The sequence below is a fragment of the Athene noctua genome, chromosome 9 (genome assembly GCF_965140245.1).
Source record: "Athene noctua chromosome 9, bAthNoc1.hap1.1, whole genome shotgun sequence".
Classification (NCBI taxonomy): domain Eukaryota; kingdom Metazoa; phylum Chordata; class Aves; order Strigiformes; family Strigidae; genus Athene; species Athene noctua.
The window spans coordinates 6,697,658-6,718,286 of record NC_134045.1 but is presented as its reverse complement, the minus strand read 5'-3'; the positions used below and the strand labels follow the sequence as shown (position 1 = coordinate 6,718,286).

The following is a 20,629-nucleotide window of genomic DNA, read 5'->3' as shown; positions in this document are numbered from 1 at the left end:
TGGTTTGGGTTTGGTTTGGGTTTTTTGGGGTTTTTTTCAACAAATGAACTTAACCATACACATCTCCCCAGCTAAATCAGAACACAAGCAGTCAAACCAGTCTACGTTTTAATGGAAAAGGCCAATGCCTTAACTACAAAATATATTAAAATACATAAATAAGTTACTCTAAGAAAAATACTTGTTCCAAGGTTATACCTCTGTACATATGCACTTAAACTCTGATGCTTTCTTCTCAAAGCTTTGGCCTGCATAACAACATTTCTCACCTGATGGCTTAACTAAAGCGCTACTTTTGCAATTACTTCACCCTACAGCGGAATAGGGGACTGAATTAACTGCTTGTTGTTACTGGTCCGTTATCTGCCAGCTGCATGGAAACACGGCGTAACTGCTGCTCCTCCAGTCATTTAAGAAGAGGCTGTTCCCACACGCATTATCCTGAACAGCATGTTAAAGTTGTTGCTTCTTATCGCATCCCGACAAGCACTGATCACTTGTGTTTTAGGTTTGCCAACTGTAAAGGGAAAAAAGAGGAAAAAACTACTTCAGTTAATGAGCAAGAAACTGGTAAAAATATTTATTTGATCTAGTCTCAGAATTTCAAGGTTTCTTTCAAATACTATTTAAAGAATTGTCTGTAGCTGTATTACAGGAGAGCTTAAAGGACTTGTTGAAAGGAGAATGCTATAAATAGACCAAAAAAAATCTCCTTCCCCGAAGACCTACAGAATAATATAAACAGCCCTGCTTAAATTGATAGGTGGGTTATTTTAAGCAGAATTATAAATTAAGAACTGAAACACTAATAATGTTTTTAAAACTGTGTTCAAAAAACTAGCAATTTCTAATTTATCCAGAGAGTTGGAAACTGCTTTGAACTGTTCTTTGTAAAATTGCAATCCCAGATTATATTGGACACTCACAGTTGACTGTCACAGCAGTTGGCTATGACTGAAAAAATAAAGATTCTACTTTATTTTAGACTTCTACTAACTTAGTTTCAGGCCCAAAAGCCTGAAGTCCCTGAACTAACCCGAGAGGTGGCTGAGACACATCTTATCTGCTTACCCCGTAACTGCCCAGCCCTCTGGATTGCCTGATTCACAGCTTTCAGATTATTCAACAGCTCTGTGTGATTGTTGCAGCGAATTTTGTATTGATTTATTAAATCTCTGTTAAGATCATACAGCTCGATGTACCGTGTCTTCATGTTTTTCCTGGGGGAACAATCAGTCCAGTTATTTGCATCTCTGGAGACAAGAAAGTCATTCCTGGTTTGTCAATGTAAAGGTGTACTGATACAGGGTTGTGATGGCTACCATGGCTACCCACATGTCTGCCAGCTACAAGACAACAGACTTGTCTAGATGTGTTGGTTACACTCATAATTTTACTGGGGGGGGGGGGGGGGGAAAGGTCTAGTTACTCTGTCCAGCAACCCAAAGAGGAGATTGCCACTTTTCACAGAAAAAGTAACACCAGTAGCTCAGACCTCTTTGCTGCTGCTCTTGACAGGAAAGACAGGACACTAGCAGAACACAGCCCATCAGAGTGAAAAGACTGACACCTAAAATTTCTTTCTTGGTGTTCTCAAGAGTTCACACACCAGACAGCTTTTATTGCCTTCTTCCCTTAATGTATCCCTTCTAATGTATCTCACCATCTCAAGGTTGATTCACCCCACCAGTTCTACACTGAGCCCCTACCCTTGCCCTTTTGCCTTCCTCAGACTGGTTTTCCACCTGAAGAACAAGACAAGGCTCAAGGAGAGCAAAAGGTACCAGTTCTACATCAAGAGTTGTAACTAGGCAACCCCTATATCACACAAATGTTTTTTTCTGTTCTTTTCTGTCTAAAAAGCACAACCGGGCCATTCCAAACCCAAGCCACACAAGCTAAGCATACAATTGCTCACATGTCTCCCAGGAGTCGTGCGTCTTCGGCCTGGACCAGCATGCTGCGGATGAGGTTGGAGTGCTCAGCCATGTCGGCAGTGAGCCTCTGATTCACCGCGTGGTGTTCATCCACCTGCCCACGGCAAACAGCCATGAGAAAGGGCCCCGGGCACTCTGGGCATACAGGGAGTTGTTCAAGCTAAACCTCAGCCCAATGTAATAGGAAGTAATATCCCAACTTAACCCACCAGCATCCCTGGGACCATTCTCCTTCCCCTCACCCCCTCCGCTGCCCAAGCAGAACCTCGTCCCCCAGACAGGGGACAACAGGCCAAGATACACACCCACACCCTGACCCCCGTCCACAGCTCAGTCTCCCAAACAACATATTTACATTATTCTAAACAATCAACTGCTGGGGACCGAGGGCCCATTCTACAGAACAAACAGAACGTTGAGGGTGTCCCATTACCCTCTGCGCAGAATAGAGAGCAAGCCATCGCTAGCTGATTTTCACGAAGAAGATAAAGCAGATTAGAGATCCTCTCATACAAACGCCCTCAGGGACTGCTTAGCTGCCAATTCAGAAACGCCCAATGCCTCCTCACCTTGACCAACACTTTCCGCAACTCCTCGAAGTACGCAGGGAAATCCGCTTCCACCTGCAAATCTTCAATGGCCAGAAAGGAGGCCATTGACTGAATAATGTCACCAGCTAGATCAATATCATCCGTGTTGATGGAAATCTGTCAGCAAGGAAAGAAAGCACTTCAGCACTCTTCCATGCCAAAACATCTCCCAGAATTGCCCAGCAGGACTGCCTCGCTAACAGCCAGCCAGGCTCAAAGCAGTTCATTCTGTCAAGAGGCAAAATTGTTGCATGAGGAAGTTCTAGGGCTTCAGTAGGTAAGGAGACACTGATTTCAACGGGGCTTTTATTCAAGACTGGGGAAAAGAGGCATCTGTGCACATAGGAACAGCACAAAAGTTACAGGCAGCCTTTGCCTGTAACTGCCTCAAAGTATGGCTCCCTGAATCCACTCTGTGGGAACTAACACCTTCCTACAGACCTGTTGGCTGAACAGTTTTCTTCATTAACGGGCCCTGGAATTCTACCTGCTAAGAGTAAACAGACCCAAACGTTTCCAAAAACACCCCTAAAACATGAGTACTTTCTCTGCCTGTTCAGCCATCCTTCTTTTTTACTGCCTCATATTGGCACCACCCTTAAGTTTCACAGGAGTATAATTAAATGGGTGTTCCCCTTGTCCATGAAGATACTCACCTCTCCGCCAGGCTTGACTTTGATGCAGAGCTGACCTGCATTACGAAGAGAAGTGAAGCAAACCTGAAAGGGAGCACTCTGAAATTCTGCATCCTCTGGTAGCAAGAAGCTCTGATTCAACCACATAAGAATCTTGCAGAAATAAAACGGAGAGCATAAGCCATCAGCTGTGTGGAAAGCCTGGAGAACCACACAGTGTCCCTGCATGTGATGCACACTAGGGCACTCTGTTCAGGGTACCTTGGAAATGCCATTTACTAAATTTCAACCCCTAAACCCATGTCATGAACTTGTCAGAATGAGGACATTTGAATCCTTGCTCCAAAGCTGAATATTCCTAAGAAAATCAAATCCAACAACCAGAGACCACAGCTCAAGGTCAGAACATAAGCCCAGGCCTTGAGACCAGAGAAAGCTGGAAAGCAAGGCTTGGTTCTACTGCAAGAAGTTAAAGTTTCATTTCATCTTGGGTTTTGCCTTGGCTATTCAATGCAGTGAAGATCATGTAAATACAGCAGAGCCCTACAGCTATGAGGGAAGGGACCAGCTCTAATCACTGCCATCCCCCAATTCAGATCTTTCAGAACCAAAGCTGCAGCACTGCTGCTCACGTGTTGTGAAACTGAGCCATTATCTGGGCACTGTACTGCCTCTTTCCTGTTCTCTGCTCTTTGCAAAATTCATCGCTCACTACAGGGCTCCAGCAGCTGTCACACAGCAAACAAGATACCTGAAACGCCTCATGATCTCAGGCCATTACTTCCTGCAGGAATTCCTGAGGCAGGGAATGCCTCAGCTGAGGCACCTTTTAAAGAAGGAAAGAAAGCACTGAGGAAAGTTGTAACACACAGACTCCAAGGGCCAGCAGTGAAGTTCACTGCACAATTTTTCCTTTGCTCTGGGAAATGTCAAGCTGATTGCAAACCCTCCACCTACAGCATCTGTACGCAGGACCGAGAAATAGAAAGCAGAGCAGAAACTCACCCTTTGTGGCCTCTCATTTGTTGTACAGTTAACAAAGCTCAGCGGCTCCACAGGCGAGCCCGGGCTGCTCAGGGCATACATTGAGAAGCGGGGAAGCTGTCTTGTCAACTCAAATACATGGAACTGCGTGCTGGAAGCAATCCAAAGGAAAAACAGACAGTTACTAACATACCAGAGATTCACCTATTGCAATGACTCCTGGTTCTTTTTTCTTTGGCTACTGACACCAGCAGCTTCCAGCTATGTAATCAGCTGCTTACCACTTCCCAGAAAAAACTTGGAAATTCCAGGCTTATCACATGACAAGGTTGAACAACAACTCCCCATTGCTTACATTTTCCATAATCCTTCCAATTAAATATATTCTCTAGGCTAAAACATTTAAAATTTTACTATGTGATTGAGTATTTTCTTTACAGGTTCAGTGAAGTCTTATTAAAAGCAATAATAAAGACAAAAAACAAAAAGGGAATTCAGTCCCATACATTCTTTCTGCAGTGGTTGGCTAGCTCTCAAAACATGCCTCCCTCTTCAGGGAAGAGATGTTGCTTCCTGGGGCACCCCCAGTTCAGGCAAATGTGAGCAAGGAGAAAGTTGGTGTCAATTGTATATGAAGAGACATTTTATTTCTGTGGGAAACTGGAAAAGTGTTGTCTTGAAATCAGGCATATGCTGATACTTTCTATTTGCCCTGAGACAAATGGGTTCAGGGTTACTTTGTAGCTTGAAAGACACCACAGTATCTCCAGGCTTGCTGCTGTATTTTGTCCAGAACAGCCACCACTGGGGGACTGGAAAGGCAGCCACAGAGAGCAGGCAGCCAGGACCAGCCTCCGCCTCTCTCCATGCCCTCCAGAGACCACAGTAAGGCATCCTGGGGACAGGAAATGCTCACTGCTCCCCTAAAGGCAGATGACACAGAGCATTAGACTTTGTCTAGAGAAGAGCTCAGCATCACAGGTGCAACAGTTTTTAAGAAAGCATCCCAGCTCTCCTTCCAGTAACACAGAGAAGTGAGGCACCAGGGAACTAACGGTGCACTTCCTGTGGGACAAGCGTGAAGCCACATTGTTGCCGATTCCTGGTCACACAGTTAGCTCTGGAGACCAGGAGAGATCACAACACAAACCTCACCTGTTCCTGTAACCCACAAAGGCTTTGATGTGCAAATCCACAGGGACATCTTTGGGTGGAGTAAGGGGAACACGAACACAACTGGAGAGGTTCTGGACACTGGGGTGTACCACGTGGCTCTCTCCTTCAAATATGCCTTCAGCAAAGATCAGCACAGCACGGATGATCGTGTCTTACCAAAGGGAAGAAAAAGCAGTTCCTAAATTAACAGCTGTCCTCTGGCAACAAACCATCCCTGGTTTTAGAATTAAGCACAGTCAACTCTTTACACCCTCCTCTGAATTGTTCAAATATCCCAGATGACCAGCACTACCACACCTGGACCCGGCTGCATGCTCAGCACGCCCGGTGCTAGGCGAAGCTGCTGTCTCAGGGTAGTTCCAGTTTTGCTGCATTTGAGAAACACCCTCACTAACACTGCTGTAGGTTAATGTTTAGAGTCAACACAAGGAGTGTTGCAGGGATCACCAAGACTCATTTCATCCAAGTTAAGCGTTAATTGCTTTGGAAAACAACACATAACAAGAAACAAATTCCATCAAACTCCTCTCCCCTGAGACCCATCAAAGGAACACAACTTGATTCAAAATCTGTGAAAGGAAAGCAACCACAAAGGGGAAATTACACACAATAAAGGGAAGACAGGCAAATCATCAGCTAAATATAACTAAACATTTGCATGAATTTACATGAAATGAATGTCAATGGCTGCAGGTTACCACTCACCATTTGTGGTGGAAATACACAGCTCCACATGGGCAGACTGGCTGTCAGATCCTAGCTGAACGGAGAGGGCTGTCTGGAGTTGGGTATTTGCTGGAATCACACCTCGCTGTCCATCAGCTTCCTTCAATTGAGCGTTCAGTTCAGCCTGTTACAAAACACATACCCTTCAGTATCAGAATTTCAAGGTTTTCATTCAAGCAACCTAGAAACCATACACAGAAGTCAGTTCTTTTTTCTTGCAGGAGAAGGTTGTATTACAGCAATTCCCAGACACTTCACACTGCTATGAATAGCAGCTGGATTAGGCATGGAGCTGTGGATACTTGTGCTACAATTTGTTCAAGTGCTTTATTGTTGACACAGCTCAGCGCTGTACCCAAACGTTTATTCAGAAAAGCACTTAACATACATTCAATTCAAAGCACAAATTTATATAATCCCATGCTTTTGCCATGGTGGTCATTTACTGTTCAAATATGAGTCTGCTCTTTCCTCAGATTATTTTTCAAAGCTCTTTATTTCTGCACCTTCACCATCAAGCCACAAGTGCGCTCCCTTTACCCTGGCAGTGCTCCTATTCACATGATCCTCCCGAACAATCCCTCTGATCCCCGAGTTGGTTCATGCATTGAAAATTACAATTTGCAATCATAAGTCAAAGCACAGGGCTGAACAGAATCCAGCTCCAAACACAACTGCTTTGGTGAGCTGAAGGAGCAAGGAAAATGTTACTTACTAAAATACAAAAAGCAAGCCCTGAGCTTGCACAAGGAGCAAGTCAAATGTAAAGTGGGAATCCCAAGCAGACAATCTCGCTGCATCCCAACAGGTTAAAGCTCTGACTTGTCTGGACTGCCCTGCAACTGCTGCCCACATTAATTCTGTTTTATAGCAATAGTAAGGTCTGGTTTAGCCCTACACATTAAGTAGTACCTTTGCATTTTCCTCATAATTTCTTAATTCCAGCAGCAGATTTTGTTTCTTTTGACTAAGTTCTCGGATCAGGTCCTGCTCAGCACTTGTATCCATTAGGTTTCCTTTCATCTCCTCACCTCCTGGCAGATAGCCTCGGACTGTACAGAAACAAAACACAGCCAATTTCACCAAAGCCTTTCACTGCCTCCCCAAAACTTCAGTTTCTGTAACAAGACCCCCTTGAACCACCTCAGTATCAGACCACAGTTGTGGTCTTTAGCTGGTACCGTTCACAGCTGAAAACCCAAATGTTGACTTACAGCCACAGAGTATCTGACTTTCCTGGTGATTAGGACAGAGAACTGCATATTTAAAAAAAAAAAAAAAAAAAAAAAAAAAAAAGGTGAATTTCCAACCTGTCTTTAAGCTGTCTTCACCTGACCAGACAAGTGCAGCACCCAGTCCTTTTGCAAGAGAATTCCCACTGCAATCAGGTCCTTAGGCAAGTTTGCAATTATTCAAAATGAATAAAATGTGTGCCAGGATTTCTAGAGCTGGTCAGAGGAGTTGTTACTGTCTAGAAGTGACTGTAAGTCACTGTCAATCAGCCAGCAGAGGAGATTTACCCACATTAGGTTTTCCCCAAATCAAGGGATACTTCACTTCAAGGGGTAAGACCTGTTTCTCAGTAGTCCAGTGAAACACAGAGTTATGGAAATTTCTCCAACTGCCTGTGGAGGCAGAAGAGCCAAACAGATGACGAGAAAAAGACACTTGCTATAAACTTCCATTTTGCTTTAGGGCTCTGTGCTCTGATAGCAGCTGGCAGTGAAAACCAGGGACAAAAATCTTACACCTGCAAAGAATATGCTGCCTGACTGTGCAACCCTGTAAAAAGTTGCAGGAAACCTGAAAAGCATTCAGTGTGCACACTGTCCTCCCACAAAAGGGTGTGCTTTCTTATTTCTGAGTGAATCATTCATTTAGAATGAGAGCAAGACAGAAAGTACCCTGAAACACAGAAGAACCCCTCATGTGAAAGGAGTCTGGCCCCAGACAGAACTCTAATGACAAGGACTATGAGAATGCACAGTGCATATAACTCCATTACTATTCAGGAACACCTAAAGACTCCAGCCTAAAGGGATCCTCATTGTGCCAAGGTTTGTTTATGATGGACCCATCAGAAAAGGATGATTGTGTTCAATGATACTAAGCACACAGCTCTGCCAGGACAAGGTATCTTCAGAACTGTGTACAGTGCTGCCCTCCTGTAAGCTTGGGAAAAAGGTTTATATGCTGAAGCCCAAGCGCAGCAAATCCCCACAGCCTATGATTAAGACAGACAGCGAAACACTGTGCTATTTAACAAGGACAGGCTTTTGTTCCAAATGGGTTGTGCCAGACCTGCTTGTCTCAGGCCACTGACGCCAAGCAGTCGGATAATCACACCAGTGCCTTTCCTGGAGCCATCCCTGTAAATTCATGCTGAGTTTATTTAAATAATCTGTGATTGTATTTGTTTCCACTCACAGTAACCAGGTCTGACTTCTTGAATGCATGGTGGGATAAATCCACCAGTTCTTCAGTCTCAGGATGGCATTTTCCAAGAAACAAAGTGCTGTTAACATCTAAAATTTCTAGTATAAAAACTTTCTAGAAGAAAATCAAAACTCACAGACCCTCAGCTCTCTAAACAGCTTTACCCTCTGTAAAGCAACCAAAGAATTATCACATATAGGAAAAAAGATTTCCTATACATTCATCGATAATAATGTTGCCTGAAGAACCACAGTCTGTACTGAATATAGGTATCTTTGCATTATTGGGATGGGACTTCTTCCGTTAGCCAAATTAATTTTGATGGCTTCTTGGATCATAATGAAACACACGCTGATTGTCACAGAGAAGGCAATATTCAAAATACTGTTTGCAGATAGCGTAACTCAAAACTCCCTTAACTCCAAATAAAGCAAATAGAATTTGGCACACAAAAACGCCTATGGAACTGAAACAACATTTAGCTAATCTGAGATGAGGTAATGTGCCTGGTATTATCATGTATTAAATTAATATCCTGAACAATGGTCTTACCTTCACCATCAACTGAACAGCAGATCAACTGGGTGCTCCCATCCATTCTGTAATCTCCTTCCACCACTCCGGCAATTGAGGAAGCAAAGTTGTCCTTAAAGATGACCTCCCCAGTTCGGTCACTGCGTGCATCAACCTGGAACAACAAAGAGTCCCAAGGCACAGAGTGAACAGGAAAGCTAACTCTCAAATCTATCTCATGCCATACTCTGAGCTGTTAACCAAAAGCCAGCTCCGCTCACAGAACTGCAGGTGAACTTGCAGCTCTGTTGATCAGAACACCACATATGAAAAAAATACCATCAAGAAATGACCTCTAGACAGACTCAGCTAAAAGGGACTGCTCTTCAGAGATGCCTCCCCAAGTTACAAACAAGAAGGGAAGAAGGGGACTGCAAGCCTGAACTGGGAAGGTTATGCACATATGAATGCAGCAATATGGGACTAAACCAGAAATAACCATAATGCAGTATTTACAACCTCTCCCCTTAGCTGCAGCCCTTGTGCAGTGAATTACTTTTATACACAAACACAACTTTTAATTATCTTTCACTGGTGCAGAACAGTGAGGAGGGCTCAGTTCCGTGCAGCGTGTCTTTTCCAAAGCACAGGACCCAGCATTATTCTTTCTAGGACTGTTTCAGACCAACAGGCAGAGTAGAGACTGCCAGTGGAAAAGAATAGAAAAAGGAGTAAAGCAAGGAGAGTTTCTCTGTTTAACAATGTTATACACCTAATCCAGCATAAGTTACAACATATCTGGGCTCAAGACTGCCAGCTTGATATGAAGTTAATTAAATTCCCTCAGGCTAATGAGAGTAATGAGAGGTGTGAAAAAAGAAGCATAGCTTTACAAAAAAACCTGGCAAGCTGTGTCCAGGAGAGATCTGGCAGCTAGAACAGTCATTTCTGACAAAGGGGAACACCAAGCAACAAGCTTAAGAGACTAAGACTGAGCTGTATAGAATGCCTTTACATAAAATGAAATAAAGCTTGATTAATCCTGCCATAGTCAAGACCGACGCTGCTCTCCTGTTACATAACTGCTTTGTCCTCCCTGTAGTTTGAGAACATTCAGGAAACACTGCAGAGGATTATTAGCATGTCCTCAAGACACAGCTGAAAGGAGACACTCAGGAGCTCTAGGATGTGGCACATGATCTCTGCTACCATAGAAACAACTTACCACACCTTAGCAATTGACTCTGAGCTAAGCAGAGGAAGCAGCTTTTCTCTGATCTTGCACTTGGCACAGGATTCACCAGCCAAACTAGGTTTACTGCAATAGTTCTTCAGCGCTCGGTTTTCAAGTCTTTTTAATTTTTCAGCTCTTCTCCTTCAGACCACTTAACAGCCTTGTTCAAACAGAGCTTTCAGATTTACAGGTCCTCACTCCCCCCTGTATAAACTCACCTTCCCATTGGACCAGCCGGTGATCAACTCACACACACCATCAGAGTTCAGGTCAAATGCATGTATGCTCATTGCATGGTTCTTAGACTGAGAACAGAAAACAAAGAACAAATTAAGCTTGGGTATGTTTTTGAAATTGCACATGCCTGACACATGCAAAACACTGGAGTATGAAGCTACGAAGATTACAGAAAGGAATACAAAAATGTCTCAACAGGAAGTTTGAGCATCACTGTCTCTAAGGTCACACACACGCCTGAAATCTTAGCCCTTGCATTACAAATCTACTCCACTGCTCTCAAAGGATCTGCTCTTTCGTTTAAATAAGTTTTCCTCCAAGCAGATGATTAGAATTCACAATTCATTCCTGCCACCTCCTAAGGAATCCTTTCTCCTATTACTATTAGACTGTTCTGTGTTATATTAAGAATATTAAAATGAGCATCAGGAAAGGATCTTGTCAATATGATTTGCTGCAGCAGCAAATTGCTCTTGATGTGAAAAATTAGCTTCAAACATAGACAATGCAAAATTAATTCAGTCTCTGAAAAAGTTTATTGATTCAACAATACAGCCAGAGGCATTTTCTAACAGTGAACTCAAATTTCTCTTTTGCATCTCTGCTGCTTAAACAACGCTGCAAAGCTGATGCATCCCTAGTTGTACAGTTGTATCAGTGTTGTTTAAGCCATCACCAACAGTCCCAAAAGCAGTGAAGGAATTGACACGGTATTAATTTTGCATGTATCTATAAAAATAGGTAGATTTTGTAAGACAAAATTATATTAAGTTCTGTGTTCAGTAGAAAATTTTAAATTCATCTAAGGAGTCAGGATAACTTCTGAACAACTTGAGATTAGGGACCAAATTTCCTAGGAGCTTTCAATGACGATTTTCCAACACGGGACTAACCTTAATCCTCCAGTAGCGGGCTGTCTTGTCGTAAACTCCGACCGTGCCATTAGACAGAGCGTAGCCAAACCGACTGCCATACATGGGACTAAGGGCAGTAATTGTCTTGGGAGGGAAAGGAGGGAGAGAGAGGACAGAGGAGGGAAAACTTCCACATCTTCAAGTAACAGAGAACAGACTATACAAACTATCATGTGAACTGTACAACACTTAAATGGTAAATAAGTCTATTGTAGGACGTATTAAGTACCGAAGAAACTATTTTAAAAATCAGTTTGAAATGACCTTGTAGGATTTCCTCACACAAGATGCATTGCCAGCGTTAAGATGCACTTGAGCAAAGACTGCAGAATTGCCCTCAAACTGTGTACTTTGACCGAACATTTCCTACCACAAGCAGCAACACAACTGCTCATGGGATTCCTGTGGTCATCAGTGCTAACACATTATCACTGAAAACCTACTCCAAACACACAATGTTCCTTAAGCTTCAGAAGCTGAGGATGCCAAAGAGCTCAACTTTACATGGGTTGGGGAAGCCCTAGAGATATTATACGTAGAAAATCTCTGCCCAAGATTAGCGAGACAAAAATTAACAGCTCCCACAGTTGGACTTCTCTGGAACACAATCAGAACACCAGGCCAGGTATTACCTGAATGAGTAACAGCTCCAGGGAAAGACCCAAGAGCCATAGTTCGGCCTGTTTCTCATTCCTTTTAAGACCCGTTACCTTACAATTCTTTATTAAGCCAAGGCTCTCGGTGCTTGGAAATGCAGGTTTTTCCATGCACTAAGATTAGAGATTTTAGTGCCAGGAGGAACAAGAGCAAATGTCTGTCTGGTCTTCTGCACAATGTAGCACAGGAGATTTCCCTGAATTAAATCCTTCACTAGCTTGTTAATTATCAGCTGACTGTGCTCCTTGATTTTTTTTTACTGTAAAACATGGTTTGCAAACCATTTATCCTTCCCTCTCACAATCCTCCCCAAAGCCTTTTCCAAGTATCAAAACCCTCTAAATTGTGAGCACCCAGTAAGGACAGAAGACACCAGCAACAGTCAGAAACTCAGAAGGGAGCAATACTCCCTTTATACCCAACTGTCCATTTATAAATTCAAGAATCACAACAGTCTATGGCTTCAGTTTCACCAGAGTAAGTGATTAAACACAAAAAAAGGAAACTACTCGAGTCTTCCAAAACAAGCACAATATATAAAGCCATTCATTGTCCTCTGAATTTACCTTCCTAAAAAGAAAAGTTTAGGTGCAGCTATGTCCTTATAAACTAGAACATTAGAACTGTTAACAGGCCTCCTAAGACTCTGCAAGTGGGAATTTAAGACAATTCTACTGTGGATCTGGAAATAAATCACACATGAGCACGATGGACTTTTAGCTTCCCTTTAACTAGAAATCACAACATGACTCTAGACTGGCTACTGTGCAGACAGCAGAACAAATCAGAGGCTCAGTTCCAATTCTAGCTATAGCAACAGCTTCCTTTACTAGAACACTGCCTGGATTTGTCTTCTATAGGTCTTCCTGAGTGGTTTAATAGCTAACTAAGCCTTTTAGTCCCAATGTGGGCAGTGGGGAGACCTCAGACTGTCAAGGACATAGGTCTGTAACATGTCCTTACTCTACACTGGGCCCAGAAGGTTCATGAGAAGGTTAAGAAAGCTCCTAAGTGCAACAATAAGGGTATTTTACTCCCTTTCAAAAAAACAAAATTTAAGCAGGGATCTTCTCTCAGTTCTTAAGCTAAAGAGCAATTCCCACACCTTTTATTTATCCCTCAGTAAACCTATCTACCCCATACTTTAGGCACTGCAGCCCTGTTTATACAGCCAGTGCATAACTCCAGGTTGCAATATCAACCTCCAATTTTGCCCGGGCAATCCCCTTCTACCCTGCCACGCACTGTCTGGATACATACAGGCAAGTTACCTCATCATGACTGTGTCAAGGCATTTAAGGAAAACTGCAGAAGACCTTTTGCTCAGAAGGCACTAAGAGCTTCATCACAATCCAATAACCTTAATCACCTTTGGACAGGGCTCCTGACTTTCAGTCAAACAATAGTTACTTTTTGCATCCTGGTGAAAGGTTTGTAAATAAACAAAGCAAAGAAACCCATGCATAATGAAAGACATTATTAAACTCCAACTTTTGCAGTTTGAGCAGAATAGGTACAGTGCCAAATAGTTAAGTAACTTTAACTACACAATAAACTTGAACCAGAGTAACTTTACAGTACACAATACTTTCAGCTCCATCAGCAATTATAATAAACATTAGCTAGAAGTAATTTACCTCTGTCTCTGACATTTCTGCCACAATCTCATCTTCCTTAAACACTCGGATGTCAAAATCTTCAGAGCCAACAAGAAGCTAGAAAAAAAAAAAGTTTACCTTAAAAATAGTCATTCAAGCTGATGAAATAAAAAGGACATACTCCAGGACCCAGGGGGTAAATAAATATTCCAGGTCCAACAACGAAGAGTTTTTAACAGCTGTATGAAAAGTTGCCAGTGGAACAAAAGACACCCTCTGTCAAGACAAGATTTCAGAAGTCTCCCTTTGATCAATACATCAATAAAGTATATTAGCTATACCTTTTTACTGTCCCGTCAAGCTAGACTCAACAAAAGCGTAGTGAAATATCTGGGATAGGAACAAGAAAAGTATTTTGGAACATTAGGGCTATGTTCTTTTCTTACTGTAGAAGATTCAGTGTTCTAATTCGTAACTGCAATTATACACATCAAAAATAGTCTGTTGCCTGTGTTGGAGCAGGAGACTTGCAGCTCATCTCTGACTTGTACTACAAGGGTGCAAAGAAACAGTGACTCCCAGTTACTAGCCTGTGAGCAAACAGCTGGGAAAAAATAATCATTGCTTACCACTGAACAGCTCTCACTTAAAGAAACTCAAAACCAATAAATCCTAGTATCAAACCACCACTGCTCCTCTAAGCTAAATGGTGGCTGCCACTACTGCAAAGCATGGGCAAAATGGGCTTTAACTTGATGTAAATTATTATACAAATAGGACAACAGCACTACACTGGGTCATCCTCAGTCCTTATCGTTTCTTACATCTTGCTTCTTTTCCTGTTTCCTAGTTGAGCATGTAGAAGGTATGAATTGAAAAGCAGCCCCATAAAAAAGCACTTTCCAAAGATGGTGACAAGTCACAGCTTCTATTGTGCAAACTGAGAAACCAAAGAACAGATCTGCTTGGTGTCTTGCCCATGAAGTCATCCATCAAATCAATGACAACCAGAATTATAAATGAAAGTTTAAAACCTGATAGTACCTATCCCCACTGGAACAGATTCATATTCCATCTTTACCTGGCAGAATAGACACAAATCCATATCAAAGTTGGATTTTTTAAAAGGCTAAAGGCTTTTTTTCTTCCAAAGAAAGATGCTTCAAATTATGACAAACTAAATTACACCAAGCTAAGCTTACAGTAGCTGTTGAAACAATTTACAACACAGCATACATAAGAGGTACAGATTTCTTGACAAATCACAACTACCAGCAAAAAGTGATCAGCGAAAAACACAGAATCCTGAAACAGTTACTGAGAATGCTGCATTTCTCAGAGGTGCCTAGATGGTTTTTGTCATTTAGTTTGATTCAACTCATCCACCTCAGTGACTTTCAATGCACTGGACTGGAATTTGAAAAAACAAGGAAAAAGCTTTTCCCCCCAAGTCTTTGGCAAGATGGGACACAGTAACATGTATCAATCTAAAATCCCAAGAAGGACAGCAACTACAAGAAGTTAGTTTTGTTAGCTGCTAAATGACAAATATATTCATGCAGTTTTAAAATCAGTCAATTTTAAATTTAGACATGTTTTTACTGGGGCAGGAAAAACAGAAATGAAGCTAGCACACCCATTTATCAGATAAGACACAAAGTGACAAACAACAATTTAAAAAGATGTGTCTGTGCATTTTCTCAGAAGTTCTATTTCAAACCAGAGGCAGTTTCATAAAAGCCACCAAAAAAAAAAAAAAGCACCTAGATAACTAAGATTAAAAAGAACCCTAAAAAAAAAAAATCTCAGCAAATTTGTGCTGGGCTAATTGGCAGGGTAAATTATCTGGATAATGCATTCAACTCTGCTTAGCTCAAAGTAGCATCAGATTACACCAACTGCTGAGGATGAACCTTTCTCAAGCAGAAAAAAGTAGCAAAACAACAAAAACACACTTAAAAGCACAAGTGCAAAACATTTACAATTAGTGCCATAGATCAGCTTCCTGGTTTCTAAAGTTTTATATAGTCTTCACCTGTCTACAACCACCTTTCAGAACTTTAAAAAAAATACACCCTAAGAGAAGCTGTGCAGAAATTGATTGGAAAACCTGAGATTTTTTTCCACTTCCTGAAGATCAAGCAAAGGGTCTGTATGAGTTCAGTATTTATAAAAAACACATAAGAGGTGTAGAGGCCCTTTACACCTCACTATAAGCATTACATAGTCCAGGTAAACATTCCACAAGGATTTTTGGGGAACTAAAGAGAAAAGCTTAAGTAATTATAAGACAGATGACAGAAGTATGTATTTTTAGCAAGGTGATTTAACATCACATTTACTTGCATCTGACAGATACTAGGAAGCCATTACTTTTCTTACAGATTCATATTTCTAAGCATGATCCTTCGATTCATTCAGATTTGAAGAACATTTACAAGAGAATGCTGTACAAATTCACAACTTCATCCATCCCTTGCAGCCTGCATGATCAGAACAGCAGCTGTTTCCTACTGTTTGTCTCACATCTTACCAGCGAGATGCTTGTTACAAGTTACCTTCATTTTATATCAGAAAAGCAAAGAATATTTCATTTCCCCATGTCACTATGAAGAAACAGAACTGGATGTGAAGACAGATACCTTGATTTGACCAGCTGTAAGTAAAGATCTTCACAGCACAGCTTTTTAAGAGCTCACTTTCACATGTAAGATGTTTCGCTGAATTAAAAAAAGTATCATGACCATGTTCAAGAAGTAACACGAAAATAGATGCCTTGCAACTGATGATAATTCACCAAAGCAAGGCAGTAATGCTGTAAAGACTCCAGACATGTCTAGTTTTACACACTCCAAGTAGTGCCAGAGACCAGTGCTGCTCCCTGTTCATGGGCTGAGCATTTGTGCATGTCTTTGCCAGACCAGAGTCTGAAAAAGGCACAACTTACATGCAGGGATCACTTTTAACTGGTAATATAAGTCAGACATTTCACTACTAGACCAGGAAAACAGCTGAATTCACACGTAAATGGTTACAAACCTCTGTTTTGCCATCACCATCGAAGTCACACAGTGCTAATGAACGAACATTGTCCCCAGTAACCTAAAATGAGAAAGACAGTCCTCAGTACTGATAACAGCTGTCAGAAGCTAAACTATCTTTATGATCTCAGCTGCAACAGAACAACTGACATAGCCAACATTTAAGCAACATCTGAGTGCACTGAATACATGACCAAAGTAGTTTTAGGTCTGAGATAAATTAAGAAAGGTCAACAACCAAATTAGTATTTAGCAGATTAAAAAAAAAAAATCAAAAGGAATTAGTGACATTGAAAGGATCTTGTAATAACATCAATAGCATTATGTATAGCCTTACCGTCCAAAAAAGGTCATTTCCTTCATAATCAAAGCCCTGCAGGGCACAGTTTCCACCAATAATAGCAAGTGGAGATGCAATATCTCCCAGCTTTCCAAGAACTATTGCATTGGCTCCATCTGAAACCTACAGAAACATTAAAGGAAAAAGAAATGGCAGACAATGAGACATCGAAGTACACAAACAGAGAGCTTCCAATATTACCACCACCAGTTTAGCTGTGCTCTGAATGCCTATTACATTTTTTAAATTTTGTCTTGCTAGGTGACGTGTATGACAAAAATTTTCTCGCACAGGTACATACACAGATATACATTAGTTTCCTATTTTTCTTTTGAAATATTCTAGATATTCTACAGACAAAATGTTCTGAATACAGTAATATAACTAATGCAAAGAACAAAAGTATAATTAATTGACAAAATAATGTCAACACTGTGATCTCGAGAATGGAAAGAAAAGAATCAAGATACTAAAAAAAGCAGTTAAATTAACTTGCCTCTCTGTAAAACAAATCCGAGTTATTATATACATCATAAGCCAATAAATTAGTCTGTGTTCCAACCAGAAGACAATCATAACCAAGCTGAGGGTTCAGCACTCCCGAAGCTAGACAAGTGATCCCTTGATTAATGTTGAGAAGAGAGATGTCCGAATCTTGGCTACTTTGCACCATTCGGTTTGTGCTTGTTCTCTGCCCTCGGGCATGAGGGTTATGAATAAAAACCTGTAGAAACAAAGATGTAAAGGTTACCACAAAGCATGTATGTGTTTGTATACAAACATCAGAGGCTGCCGTTTGGGTAACTGCGATGGGGAAGAAAGGCATTCACTCAGTCAAAGTGAGGATAAAAGACTGGGGTTTTTGCTGATAATACTGTTTCTGACAGTTAATTCTTTTGTTTTAAACTATACCAAAGAAGAGAAAGAGCAGGAGAAACCCTGCTCTGGCCAGCAGAGTTGTGCCACCACTGTTTTGTTTCTGAAAATGGCAACTGAGCAGTCTTCAGACTAAGACAAAAGAGGAAACCACAGGGACCAACAACAAACCAAACAAATGATATCCAGCTGGTAACAGTGTTACCAAAAAACCGCAGACATTTAGGACAATTTACTTGGTACTTATCTGTAACTTCCATCTGTAGGTGAACATGGTTATTTTAAAAAGGGGCCTGTGATAAGTAAGTTTTTATTCTCACTGACCGATGTTCAGTCACTGTAATTGTTTGAAGCAGAGTCAGGGAATCACGGGATATTATGTTTAATAGCCTTTACTTTATGGTTGTATAGTCTGTCTCTTGAACAAGCCTGTTCTATGCTGTTCCTAAAGGCTTCCAAATAAAATAATAATGCTGGGGAACATCACCAATGAACCATGTTTGTATTTACAGCAACCTAACTGCCTCTGTGGGTTTATGCTTCCACCTATGTTGTGTTTATAAGTTCAGTTGTACTTAAACCCTCGTTTATTTGTCTTTCCAACTCAAGCGGCGTGCACACAAGTTTTCTGCTCCTGCAAGGCAGACTTTGCATCACTTAGAGAACCACAGCACGGCTTCCTCTATCAGCGCCGAGCTTAGTCTGTAGCAGCGCTAAGGCTCACGAGTGTCACAGAAACCCACGGCTTGAAAAAAAATTCCGTTCTCCGCTAGAAAGTGGGCAAGTTTCCTCGGCGACTCGGGTTACCAGCTATTAATTTTCGCAAGCTCCCTGCTGTCACCGAGCAGAGGTTCCCGTGCCGCGTCCCCACGCCTGCGGGCAGGTCCGGTGCCTCGGCCGCAGGTCCCGGGCCTAGGGGCAGAGGAGAAGCGGGCGAGCCCTGCCCCTCGCTCGGCTCTCCCAGCGGCGCGCAGGGGAGCTGGCAGGCGTCAAGGCCGTTTTCTGCTGCGGACATCGGGCACCGGGGCTGCTCCGCCCAGCCAAAGCGCCGGAGACACGCTGTGACCTCCGCAACACCGCCGGCACCGCAGCCCCCCCGTCCGCGGCCGGCGGGAGAGCGCCCGCCTGGGCCCCGGCCGCGCCGAGGGGCGGGGGGCAGGCCCCGGCGGCTGCCGGCCCCCAGGACGCCGCGGGAGGCGGGCCGCGCCGCCCCGTTACCTTGCCCGCCTGCGTGGCGGCCGCCAGGCAGGGGTGCGTCCCGTCGTACCGGCCCAGCGCCACCATGCGGGGCAGGATCTTGTGGTTGAGCTTCAGCGTGAACACGGGCACCAGCATGGCGGCGGCACGGGGCGGGGGGAGCCGGCGAGGCGAGGCCGGGCCGCGGACGCCGCCACCGGACACGGGCTCCGCCGGGGCCGGGCACCGCCCCCCGCGCCCGCCGCCGCTGCGTCAGCCGGGAGGGGCGGGGCCACAGCGGGGAGGGGCGGGGCGTGCTGCGACACCCGGGGCGGCCGCAGGGGGCGCTGGGGGCAGGGGGGGTTGAGGCAAAGAGGGTGCGGGGGGGCTGGGGGGCAGCTGGGGGAGTGGGGTGTGGGACTGGGGGGAAATGGGGGCAGACATCAGGGAGATGGGTGACTGCAGGTACCGGGGGGCAGCTGGGGGGCAGCTGGTTTGTGGGACTGGAGTGCAAATGCAGAGGTCAGGAGAGCTGGGGGGCAGTTTGGGGTGCAGGGAGCAGTTAGGAGAGCTGGGGGGCAACTGGAAGGTGTGCGACTAGGGGGGACTTTTGCAGAGATCGGGGGAAACACTGGAAGTACTGGGGGGGCAGTGGGAGGGGCAAGGGGGCAGGGGGAGGAATCTGGGGGCTGGAGGACAGAGGCGATGGGCCACCAAGCAGCTGCAGGTCCCCCGACACCCACACCACCACCAGCCCCGGCAACCTTGCGGGGTCAGCACCCAGTTTGGGCCGGGCGGCCCCTCACTGTCCTCAGGCTCACACCTCGCTGCCCCACCAGCCGCCACGCTCCCCGTTACTCACCTTCACTGAGCCCGGCACTCAGCTGTAAACCGAGAATATCAGGAATTGAGAAGCAGCAAGCCAATAAAACTAAACCCGGTGTTAAAACGATCCGTCCTGCCTGGGAAAAAGCAGCCTCAAAGCATCGGGGCTGCTGTTTTATGGGCTTATGCATCAGTTTGTACAAAACCGAGCTGTCAGGGTGCCGGGAGGAGGTTGGAAAGGTGGGGATCAGAGCGCAAACCCCCACCTGCAGCGTAACTGCTGGTGGCCGTCCCCATCCCAGTGTGGATTTTAGGACCCAGACTCTTACGGGTCTCCAGGGTCCCCTCTCCTCACATTCACTGCCCCCTGCCTGCCCACAGGCTGGATAGGGAAACCTGGCTCAAGGTCATGATTTCAGAAATTCTCACATTATTTTGGGTATGAGAAGTAATTTTGACACGATAACCTTCACAGGTGCCGCGAATACACGGCACTCTCCAACCAGTGCCCAAATCTGGCACCTGCCATCCACTGGCACGTTATCACCCCCCATCCCAGCAAGAGGCAGGTTTGGAAAAAGATGCGCTGAGACAACTGTCCTTCCCTGCAGTGGCCACTGGATTGAGGCAAAGGTTCATTTATTTCTAGGAAAGCTGACAGGCACTTCCCAGCGCACATTTATTTGTGCATTGGCCAAGCCCTGGCCGGCAGCAGCATCCATGCCCTGCATGCG

The 20,629-nt window shown here is 43.9% G+C and overlaps 1 protein-coding gene across 2 annotated transcripts; it reads right to left on the bottom strand.

The window, feature by feature from the left end:
* Positions 1-91: 91 nt before the first annotated feature.
* On the bottom strand, positions 92-19,327 carry BBS2 (Bardet-Biedl syndrome 2). 2 transcript variants are annotated; one of them, XM_074913581.1, is made up of 17 exons: positions 19,113-19,327; positions 17,515-17,742; positions 17,016-17,141; positions 16,677-16,739; positions 13,677-13,754; positions 11,362-11,466; positions 10,450-10,536; positions 9,037-9,172; positions 6,961-7,100; positions 6,028-6,172; positions 5,302-5,473; positions 4,168-4,297; positions 3,184-3,315; positions 2,507-2,644; positions 1,919-2,031; positions 1,072-1,220; positions 92-517 (listed from the first exon to the last, which is right to left on the bottom strand). In XM_074913581.1, the coding sequence occupies exons 1-17, from the start codon at positions 19,227-19,229 to the stop codon at positions 411-413; spliced, it is 2,166 nt and encodes a 721-aa protein (XP_074769682.1). In that variant the 5' UTR covers positions 19,230-19,327; the 3' UTR covers positions 92-410. The 2 variants fall into 2 exon arrangements, with proteins under 2 accessions (XP_074769682.1, XP_074769683.1); XM_074913582.1 differs by lacking the exon at positions 11,362-11,466.
* Positions 19,328-20,629: the final 1,302 nt, after the last annotated feature.